Source organism: Bicyclus anynana, chromosome 17 (genome assembly GCF_947172395.1).
Source record: "Bicyclus anynana chromosome 17, ilBicAnyn1.1, whole genome shotgun sequence".
Taxonomy (NCBI): Eukaryota; Metazoa; Arthropoda; class Insecta; order Lepidoptera; family Nymphalidae; genus Bicyclus; species Bicyclus anynana.
Window position 1 is genome coordinate 7874181 of NC_069099.1, and position 11066 is coordinate 7885246.

The 11066-nt window shown below is 33.1% G+C and overlaps 2 protein-coding genes across 2 annotated transcripts; one reads left to right on the forward strand and one right to left on the reverse strand.

Annotated features, from left to right (window-relative positions):
* Window positions 1-207: 207 nt before the first annotated feature.
* LOC112055734 (chromatin assembly factor 1 subunit A) lies at window positions 208-8805 on the reverse strand. The gene is made up of 6 exons (XM_052886646.1): window positions 7765-8805; window positions 5328-5568; window positions 4579-5049; window positions 3729-3910; window positions 2800-2961; window positions 208-2328 (listed from the first exon to the last, which is right to left on the reverse strand). The coding sequence occupies exons 1-6, from the start codon at window positions 8683-8685 to the stop codon at window positions 1870-1872; spliced, it is 2436 nt and encodes an 811-aa protein (XP_052742606.1). The 5' UTR covers window positions 8686-8805; the 3' UTR covers window positions 208-1869.
* Window positions 8806-9078: 273 nt separating this feature from the next.
* On the forward strand, window positions 9079-10716 carry LOC128198917 (uncharacterized). The gene is made up of 2 exons (XM_052886647.1): window positions 9079-9636; window positions 10305-10716. Exons 1-2 carry the CDS (start codon window positions 9340-9342, stop codon window positions 10461-10463), a joined length of 456 nt encoding a protein of 151 aa, XP_052742607.1. The 5' UTR covers window positions 9079-9339; the 3' UTR covers window positions 10464-10716.
* The last annotated feature ends 350 nt before the right edge of the window (window positions 10717-11066 follow it).

An 11066-nucleotide genomic window follows, 5' to 3' on the forward strand; every position in this document is an offset into this window, starting at 1 on the left:
AGATATGGAGATGCACCCAGGAGGGTAATGTTTTTTATTAAATATTATTATTACAAATTGGATATAATTAACTAAAAAAATACTTAAAAATGAAATGTACTTACCTATAGCTTAGCTTAGTTTATGAACTACGAATTAAATGAGACTGGCAAATGGGGATGTATTATTACATATTACGGAAGTATTTTGATTCAAAATAAAATACCATTTTCATTTAAAAAATGTATTTGAATTCTGAATATTTACAGGCTATTTTCACTGGTGCTGTTTTAAAATTATAAATACTATAGTTTTATTTTAAATTAGGTATGATCAATTTAAAATATTCATATCTTAATAAGTTACATTCACCAGAAAGTAAGTAAACAGTCTAGTAACTAGCTATGTAAAAAAATATTACAAAACTAAATTGACAGATTTATAATAAACAACTCATTTATCAACTCTTTTTTTTTTCTGATTGTGTAAGTGCCGTAGGCTCCTTATGGGACCTCAGCGGCGTCACCGGGGGGGTTCATTTATCAACGATTTTCTACTATTAGATATGTTACGTGCCTACAAAATTACCGCAAAAAGTGATCCGAATTTAGCTATTCCACTGAGCGCTATATGTGCACGATTTTGTGTGTACTTACATTACATTATACTCTTACGTGTACATACTTATTAAACTTCCTGACCACACAACTGGACGTTGTAGACAATATTTTGATATTATATGTTTATATAACTTTCGTTACTTACAATGCGTCTAAATGAAATTAAGACAATTAGCCACTTTTGTCCGCCTCAATTTCGACTCGCTCGTTGCATATCTATAGTATAAAATCTTTGTCTTTTATGTGTCCCATAAACATACTTTTAACGCTTGTAAAGCTATCAATTTAGTTTCTTTATACAACCACTAATGCACCTGCAACTTTACACTTGGACTAGCAGAGCCCCGCGGTTCCCACTGCGTAGTTTTTGATCCCGTAGGAATAATAGAACAAAATATAGCATTTTTTAAAATTCTTTAGAAGTAAGCCCTTGACTATAATCTCACCTGATGGTAAGTGATGATGCAATATAAGATGGAAGCGGGCTAACTTGTTACGAGGAGGATGAAAATCCACACCATATTCTCCTTATAACAAGTAGTGCAGATAAAATATAGATAAACATTCGAATAAATATGTGTTTATTCATTGCATCCAAATCGAACCCGTGAAAAGCAGACTTTACAACAAAAGAGAAACATCAAGTTATGTCATGATTTAATGGTAGTAAATAAAGTCGGAAACTTACAAATAAAGAAGAGCCCACAATAAATCTTGGCTGAGTTTGTTGTGGACTCTTCCAACTCTAGGCGCTTTGGAACCCTCGTAACTTTAATTTTAAGTTTTCAACTTTACTTACCACCATTAACTAATGACACTGACGTTTCAAAAGTGCTTGTAAAGTTGTAGTTTACAACTTACAAGCTTAACTGAAATAAATGAATTTTGATTTTTTTGATGCAATGTGTAACCACCCTAAGTTAAAGGCTGTAGGAACTTTAACTACAAAACAATAATTTTGTTTTTTCATCATTTTAAGTAGCAAATTAAAGTAAATTTAGACATAAAATAATTACAAATGTTGCATACTCATGAAATAATTTTTAAGAAATTATGTATTCACTCAAGCAATAGAACCTCCTCATAGACCTCCGAAAAACCAAAAGGTTTTGCTACTTTTTCACATGAAAAGTGTTTAAACTGATTAAAAAAAAACATTTATATTTAGCAGTTACTGGAGAACATTACTTCTAATCCAGCGGCAAATATAATAAATGTTAAATTAAATAACTTTAAATACAATCTAGAAATAATTAGATAATCTATCAATTCACGAAGTCTTCAGTTTTTTCAAAAATGTATTTATCCCGGGTTGATTTTTTAACGTCTCTTGGTTTGTTTTTTTGTTGTCCGTTTTCGGTTTTTTGCCATCTTTCTCTTCAACCTTGGCTTTCTTCTTTTTCTCACTTTTAGGACTCTGCTTTTCTCCATCTGGTGTCTTCTTCCTTTTTACTTTCTTCTTTTCTGGTTCTACGTTATCGTTTGAAGGTTGTAATTGTGGTGGATCGTTCATAATCATGGAGAATTTTCCGAAATAATTCCATATAGAATCTGCACATTTCTCTGGTTTTTCATCTTCTGTTTCCCATGATAGGCCATAGTACCAGGGTTTTAACTTCTCCGTGGGTTTTTTCATTTCGTTTTCAAACTCGTCTTCAAGATGTTTCAATCTAGCTTTCTGAGTTTCCGGTGAAAGAGTGAGTACGTCATCTTCATCCATTGTAGCTTCCTGTAATATTTTTCAATGGACATTAAGTTAATTTATTTAATTATACGACAACATGTTCTTTCAATATAACTGTATGAATATATTACGTACTAAAATTCTGTCCGTCCGTCTATCAAAAATTCAGGATTAATTTTTTCTAAAGATCCTCGAACTTGATTGATTTCTCCAACAAATGCATAATTTGCTATTTGTTTACAAAAAACTATTTTTCTTTTAATATACAAAGGCTTATTTTATGCCTCATGCATTTGTGATTTAATAAAATAGTGATTATAATCCATTTTGTAATTCGCGTAACCAACTGTTTGTCACGTGACATGTCGCCTTTACTTCAATAACTTGAAAAATACTTTTTTTTGATATTACAGGAGGTTATTTTTTTAGCTTTAATCTTATCGACCCTTTAATACATCCGGCATGTTAAACATGTCAGTTCACAAAATAATTTAATAATAAAATGTATAAAAATACCTCATCGCTCAAGTACCCATGGGGCACAAACACTTCATTGTCGACCTCATACTCGTCAGCATCCTGTTCATCATCGCTGCCAGCAGCGCTGCCGTCGATACTCTCACCATCCTGTTCCTCTTCCCAATCCTCGTCGCTGTCCACTTCGTAGTCTAGAAGCTTCTGAATATATAAAGAACAAATTTTTATTTTTTTTTATAACACATTTGCTCGTAAAGTATAGTAAGTATCGTAATGCATCTCATTAGGCACATGTGCCGCAATGCAAAGTAAAATGCAGATGTGCCATAATGTAATATAAAACCTTTGTCATCCGTCTAAGCACGAACGGTACTTTTTTTATGTCAGAAAAGTGCTCAACATTTTATGAATAAAATTAACTTTGTGAGATAAAATATAATAAAAAGCCATTTAATTTTTTAATTTTTATAATTTTGACAATAAATGGGCTTAGGTTGTGTTAAACTCATTATCAACCTCTATAAGTTGTTATGTTAATGATAATCATAATGACCGACCACACCACAGTGTGAGACCACAGTGGTATGTGCGGTGGGTTTACAAGGTGGAGGTTCAATCTGCAGCTCAGCCAATTGAGGTAATCTTAATTAGTCCAGGTCTGGCTGGAGGGAGGCTTCGGGCGTGCCTAGTTACTGCCCAGTAGGGCAGTAACTAGGCACGCCCTACTACTAGGCCTACTAGGCCTACTACTAGGCCACGGTAAAGATGTACCTCAAACGATTTAGCGTTTCGGTATGATGTTGTGTAGAAACCAAAAGGGGTGTGGATTTTCATTCTCCTAACAAATTAGCCCTCTTCCATCTTAGAATGCATCATCACTTACCGTCAGATGAGATAGTAGTCAAGGGCTAACTTGTAAAAAGTAATAAAGAAAAAGTAAAGTTAAAGCTATCAAATTTAAAAATTACCTCATCAGTCTTAAATGGTTGTCTAGCTTTAATGAACGCACTCTTCTTTCTCCAAGTTCCCCAATATGGTGGTCTCCGATTGTCATGGAACGCCAGGAGTTTGGGGCGGAGCTTCTCATGGGGTACCGACTCACATGTGATGATCTGACTGACAGCATCCACAGGAGGTGGTAACTCATCTTCTGTAATAAATGACAATTACAAAACTAGCTGACCCTACAAACGTTGTCTTGTTATATAAATTGATTTCATACACAAGAAACACAGCCTAGTTTCACTGGCGTGGTTCCCATTCCCGTATGAATATGGGGATAAAATATAGCCTATAGCACTCAGGGATAGTGTAGCTTCCCTACAGTGAAAGAATTTTTCAAATTGGTCCAGTCGTTTTCGAGTGTATACAATCAAATCTTTTCTCTTATAAAATTAGTATAGACTAACATACTGAAATTGTGATTAAAAAATTACCCCTGAAAAATACTTTCAGGCATATTTACATGGCCTAAATTATTTTTTTATTCTTTGGGATATTTTCCTGGATAAAAGATGTTGAATTGTTTTTCTCAATACCTGCCATATGTGTATAGAATACAGACTTAAAAGAAATAATCTGTTGACAGAAACTTATAATTAGAATGATCCTACGGTTGCATGGATGCATGGTTGTCTGTGAGGTTGTATGTTTGTTACTCCTTCATAAAAAAAACTGCTGATTGTCTTTGGCTATTTATTAAACATTGGGTACTTGTTATCATGAAGAATGGTTCACAGTTTGCACCGGATTTGAATTTTACGCAGATGAAGTTGTGGGCATCCTCTAGTTTTAATACAATAAAAGAAAAGAACTTACCAACAATCATCACATCGTCATCATCATTTTGATCACTCAATGGCCAAGTTTTTGTATCAGTCAATGGCTTCCTCATGCCTTCCTTCAAACTTTTTATATACAATGACTTCTCTGGTACATTTTGTTCTTGTAACAAATTATCTAAACATTTAATATCTTCATTGTTCAAACGAACTCTGACTGTCGGTGCTAATCTCATGTCAGATTTGATAGTAAAACTTGACAGCATGTCATTTTTGCTGACACTTTTGATAGTAACTTGATCCTTCTCTGTCTTTTGTTTCGGTACAAAGAAACTGACAAATGCCTCTGCTGCCTTCTTTTTCTTTTGTTCTTGCTCTTGTTTCTCTTGTTCTATCGCTTCTTGTTTCTTACGTTTCTCATCTTCTCTAGCTTCCTTCTCCTTTTTTCTCTGTTCCTCCTTTTCTTCTTTCTCTTTCCGCTTTTGTTCTTCTTTTTCCTCCTTTTGTTCTGTGGAATTTACACATTTTAATTACATGATGATTTTGTATAGAAATGCAACATTATGCTGGCTTAAGGCTTAATAAGAATATGAAACAAATAGTAGAGCAAAAATTTAGTGATTGAATGAGCTATAGTGATTTATAAGAATATTAAAATTATAGCTCACTTTCAACTGTTTAATTTTAAACATTGGCAGTTATACTTATAACTTTTTTAAATCATGCAATCTCAGTGTTAATAAACTATCATCCTTTAAACAGATTTAGCAAATTAATTAGGCTTACTTTTTTCTAACTCCCTCTGCTTTTCCTTCTCCTCTTTTTCTTTTTTTCTCAGTTCTTCTTTTTCTTCCCTTTCTTTCTTCTTTGCTTCCTCTTTTTCCTCACGTTCCCGTTTTCTTTGTTCCTCTTTTTCTCTCCTTTGCTTTTCCCTCTCCTCCTTTTCAAGTTGTTTCTTCTTTTCCCTTTCTAACCTTTCCTTTTCTTTTTCTTCTTTTTTCTTTGTAGACTCTAATTTCTTTTGAAGCTGTGAATATAAGATGTAATGTTCAATTAAATATCATACTTAAAAGTTTAAAACAAAGATTTTAATTACTGAATGGTAATGATAAAAACTAAAATCCAAATCTTACTGTACATGTTATAAAAACAGATATTATACATTTAAGACTTTGGGCTCAAAATTGATTAATATGGTGTTTAAAAACTAATAAGCTGCCCTGCCATCCAGAGGTTTAATAGCACTGGAGTATTGGGTACCTTACCTATGGGTGAACAATTAGATGGTGATGGATGGTTTTTGTAAACATATTTAAACAACTAGCGACCATACTAGATTCTATACTACAGCCTTTCTTGATGAGTACTGTTTAACAACAAAGAAATTAGAAATGGAGGTAGAAAATGCATGACATTTAGTAACACATTTATTTTAAATTATGTATGGTTTGTTTATAAATATATTAACCATATCTAATTGTTCTAAGCTTATTAATTAAAATTAGTTTAATTAATTTAAGAACAAGTTAATTATAATTGTTATTAGGTGTGAAATCACTAGTGATTTATACCCTTATTTTTAATTTGTTTGATGGTAAATAGTATTCATCAAGAAAGGCTGTAAGAAGATATTCTCATTAGCTTAGAGTTGAGAAATTGGTAGTAGGCGGTAATCTATATAATAAGCTACTTGATTCAACCACTACGGATATTATAAAAAAAATTTGTCAAATCAAACATCTTTAACAAACAATTTGATAATTTGTGGCTTTGTTTGATACACTTCAAACATTGTCATAATATCAAGCTTGTCAAACATGTTTGATTATTTCCAATGACTTATCATCAGACAGTAATTAATCTCTGTCCTTGCTTACTCACAATAGTGTGAAGGGTATTGGCACTAACAACCTCTCTTCTAGTTCTAGAGAAAGGCATAGCCCTGTAGTTTGCAGTAACCAATTATAATTGGCTGATAATAAGTAAGATTACAGGCTGGTTTTAGTAGACAAGGAAATACATGTGATAGAATTTGTCTGAGAAAGTATATTTATTTTTGCTGCGGAGTAGCATTGCTATATACTGGTCTGAACTGCATGGATGCTGGTGTTTTATGATTCTTAACAAGAATAAATTAAGTAGAAATGAGGAGGACCTCCTCATTTTCGATTGATCTCCTCATCACTGCAGAAGAACCAAAGTCACTGACATAGCTCAACTAGCTTGCAAAGTGTGTGTGAACTGAAGTGGCAATGCGGAGGGCACACTATACAAAGAGGTAATGGATGTTGGGGTCCAATGGATGTTGGAATGGCAAACCCTCACTAGAAAGCACAGTGTTGGTCAACCACCCATCAGGTGGACTGACAACATCAAGCGAGTCACTGGGATTCGCTGGATGGAGGCAGCTCAGGATTGTTTTGTTTGGCTTGGAAGTCCCTACAAAAGACCCATGTCCTGCAGTGGATGTTCGTTGGCTGATATGATGATAATGGATGATGATGATGATAACAAGAATCTCTGCTGAAAGCCACAGGGTAGCACTTTGTAGGATGATTTCCTTGTATACCCTGTGAAGTTATGTCTGTTTATAGATGACTAACCAACACACCAGTTTCATGTGCATAGTTCCTGTACCCCTGATAATAACAGAGATAAAATATGACCTATGACACTCAAAAATGTGGCTTTTTAGTGGTAAAAGAAATTTCAAAATCAGTTTAGTAGATCTAGAGATTACCCCTACAGCACCAAAAACTTTACCCTGTTTATAATGTTAGTATAAATAACAGTGGCGAAGAATGGAATTTAGATAAAGGTAATCCGTCCCAAAGAAAAAGAAATTCATAGAGATGATACAAACTCTGGTTTCTCATATATCTAGATACAGTACAACAATGAATATGCATGGATTTTAAAGGTATGGCAGGAATTAGCTTGCTTGCACTCTTCAAAGCTGATGGAAAATCATCCACTTACTATCAGGTCATCTACTAAGTCCATCAGTTATTAGTTATTAGTTAAAAAAGTATATAAGGATTTTATTATTTTATAAAAAAAAAAGAATATTTGCAATATTTTTTATAATATAACCAATATTCCCATTCCCCAGACAATAGACCAATGGGGTGAGGATTGAAACACCACCCCTAGGTGATGAGCCCAACCGCTCTTACAGTTGAGCTATTGAGGCTTTAAATTTTAAAATAAATAATTTACTTACTTGCTTCGGTGTTAGATTTGTGTTAGTTGAATCACTCATAGAGACATCCCCTTGACTATTTGTTAGGGACTGGTTTCTGTTTGATCTCCTCGGAGTAGATGGGTCTGAACTGAGTGACTCGTCACAATTGACTGAAGTGTCTGAAACTTTGTCTTCTATTTTTGATTTTATTCTTTCACTTCTCTTGGGGGACTTCAGCAAATCTTTATTAGGAGATTTCATTAATTTTGAATCATTATCAGTGCTGTTCTTATCATCTGTGTTTTCATTATGTTTATTTAAATCTGGAGACTCAATATCATTTTTGCTATCTGTAGAACTAATTGATTTGTCTAATAAATTAGCAGGCTTACTGTCATCATTTGTAGTCACTTGTGTACTATTTAAATTATGCACTACTTCTTCTGTATTCGTTTTAATATCTTTCGCTGGGTTTTCTGTAATCTTTTCTTTTGTGTCGACATCGACATCCATTTTCTCCACACATTCAACATTGCCACTTTCATTCTCATCACATTTGTTCTCAATATTTTCTACAGATCCATTTGTAATAGTTTTGGCCTTTTTGGCGCCACTTTTCTTCTTCTTACCACCTTTAGTCTTTTGTAGTTTCTTTTTCCACGCAGTATCCACTAATTTAACGAAAGGGTTAAGCTGTGTGGGCACTTTCTTAACATCTGACCCGGTGTTACTATCATCGTCACTGATCACTAATATTTCCTCTTTTTCATCATGTTTAACAACCTTACCTACTTTGGTAAGTGGCTCGGCCGCCTGAGCAGACAATTTTCGCTTTCTTGACACAGGAGTAGTAGGTTGCGGCGATAAATCACTTAGTGTTTTAAATGGAAGACGAGCTTGTTTTAAAACTTTTTTCGACGGTGTAACTTCCTCGCTATCCGACGATTTAGGAGTTTTCATGTTTTAATTGATAAATACCAACATACACAACTTATTAACACGTAACTATTTCAAATTTAATATTAAATTAATAACAAACAATCACATCACAAATGCTCTTTTCGACTTTGTAAACTTTGAAGGAAGTTTGACAGAAACAGGAAAACGCGGGAGTTTAACCGTGCATTCGGAAACACGAACATTGATTTACATTTTAATTAAGTTTAAAGAAAAGTAATATTTACTTGTGATAAAAATTATAAGTTTTTTATATTTAAAATATTTAATTAAAAATATTAAATTAAAAACAATTTATTACAATATATTCGAATATATTTCTAATTATGAGAAATGACTTTGGGAAAGATGAGGATTCAATGTTTTTTATTTCTATTTTCTCTATGATTATTTCCGTTTTCTGTGTTATGTTGTTAGTACTGAAAACAGATTAAATATACAATTATAAAAATCATAGACTAAATAATTTATGTAAAATTCGACTACATTGAAAACTAGTTGGACAAAGAGGATACAAACTTATTTGTTTATACGCTCTTTTAGCTGACGGTTAATTTTGACACCATCTTTATGACTGTCAACAAGCCAGTCATAAAGATTTCAATTCAATTTTTAGAAAACCTAAACTTACCTAAATATTTGAATAAATAATCAAAGATGGCAAAAAAGTTTGCATTTCGAGATGTATCTGTAGGACTACAAAAATTGAGAGAGTTCCTATTGGGTAGAAAACATGTCCTCCACGGTAGATTTACTCCAATGTTGGCACCTAGGTCGCTCCCTGTTCCAGATGTACCTAGGGGCCCAGATTTTAAATATTATGACAAGTATTATTATAAACGAAACTTATACAACTCAATTCAACCTCCTGTAGTAGCGCCAGTAGCGGAAGGACCACCATTGATCACAGATCCCACGAAGAAGTCGCCTATAGGCGGCATTCGTGCTGATGCAGTAAGTATTATGACTTATTATGTAAGTATATAATTTATTATTTAAAGCGCTTACTAGCTGACCCTACAAACGTTGTTTTACCCTATGAAAATTTTAGTGTGGACTGTTCTTAAATACTAGTCATCGTCATTAGCACAGTCAGTATTTACTATAATGCGTTGTAAGTTGTTCATCTCGCAAACCGCCACTCATTTGTGAACTGTACTCGAATAAAAGTGCGAACGATTATTGGACAGTAGCAAGTAGTTTAGTACGCTACTCGACTAAAATGCTAAAGTAGTCTGAAGTAAGCTTTATAGATATGAAAATTAGATGTTGGCAAGTTCGCACAATGAGAATAGGTCTAGGTAGGTAGGTTTACACAATTTCATAAAAATGGGTTCACCTGTTTCGAAGGAGTTTGATAACAAACACCGCGACACGAGAATAGCGTAGTTGACACTTCTATAAAACAATCTTAAATTGTTCATTACTGATATAATTTAACATGAAAAATATTTTTTTTTTGAATACTCCCTAACTTTTACTTCCCTAATTAACTTAAAATACTCACAATAATATTATATTAAATTAAATGTTTTATTTGACGTCTGAAAACGCAGTCCGCCCTATTTTTATTAGGTTACTTAGTATAAATATAAAATAATTTATTTGCATTTCTTTTATAGATAAGTTTCAACTGCGCTCCCACTCCGGGACCAGCGTGGTGGTGGGACGGTCATTGTTATTTTGAATGTATACCAGATGCACCCACTACACCCACTCAGCAACCTCATAATGAACCAGACCCTTATTGCCCTCAAGAATCTTCACCTGCTACAAAATAGTAACACTGTAAATTGAAAATTAACGTGATTAATATTTCACACTAACTTTAGTAATAGGTACCTAATAATTATTTTCGGAATCCAGTTCGAGTGGCATGCTAAAAAAGTTAACCTACAGGTACTATCGACAAGTAAAAATAACATGTGATTAAAGCTTTAAGGTTTGCTATTACTATCCTATTCTATAATCTCATTTATCTGGGATTTATGGAAACCACGTGACAAATACTTTTCCCGCCAATAATTTCAATGAAAAATTATGCATTTGATTTTGAAATAATAAACATTTAGGATATTGTAATTCTTGTAATTCTTTCATAGTATTATTTTCATAAATAATACTATGAAAGAATTACAAGAATTATTAATGATTGCTGTTGAAATTGTTGTTGTTAGAAGAAATCACATTAATTCGAGGAAAATTATTCAGTATCGTTTCTCTCGGTTTTTTTTGTGTCTGCAGTCTACACGTGTTGAAATTAACATCAAGTCAAGGATATACATTTTCTTAGTATTGTCTGTTTTTATCATAACAAAGAGGGATTTTTATCTAAATTGATTTTTATTTGTTATATTTGTTATTGTAAATTAGCCGAAGCCCCG

Excerpts from the sequence above, each read along its gene's own strand:
- LOC112055734 (XM_052886646.1), bottom strand. The coding sequence starts at position 8,685 with ATGAAAACTCCTAAATCGTCGGATAGCGAGGAAGTTACACCGTCGAAA. Across the intron at positions 5,050-5,327 it reads GCAGAGGGAGTTAGAAAAAA|AACAAAAGGAGGAAAAAGAA; the intron begins GTAAGCCTAATT and ends TAAATTCCACAG. Across the intron at positions 2,962-3,728 it reads AACCATTTAAGACTGATGAG|AAGCTTCTAGACTACGAAGT; the intron begins GTAATTTTTAAA and ends TTATATATTCAG.
- LOC128198917 (XM_052886647.1), top strand. The coding sequence starts at position 9,340 with ATGGCAAAAAAGTTTGCATTTCGAGATGTATCTGTAGGACTACAAAAA. Across the intron at positions 9,637-10,304 it reads GCGGCATTCGTGCTGATGCA|ATAAGTTTCAACTGCGCTCC; the intron begins GTAAGTATTATG and ends TTTCTTTTATAG.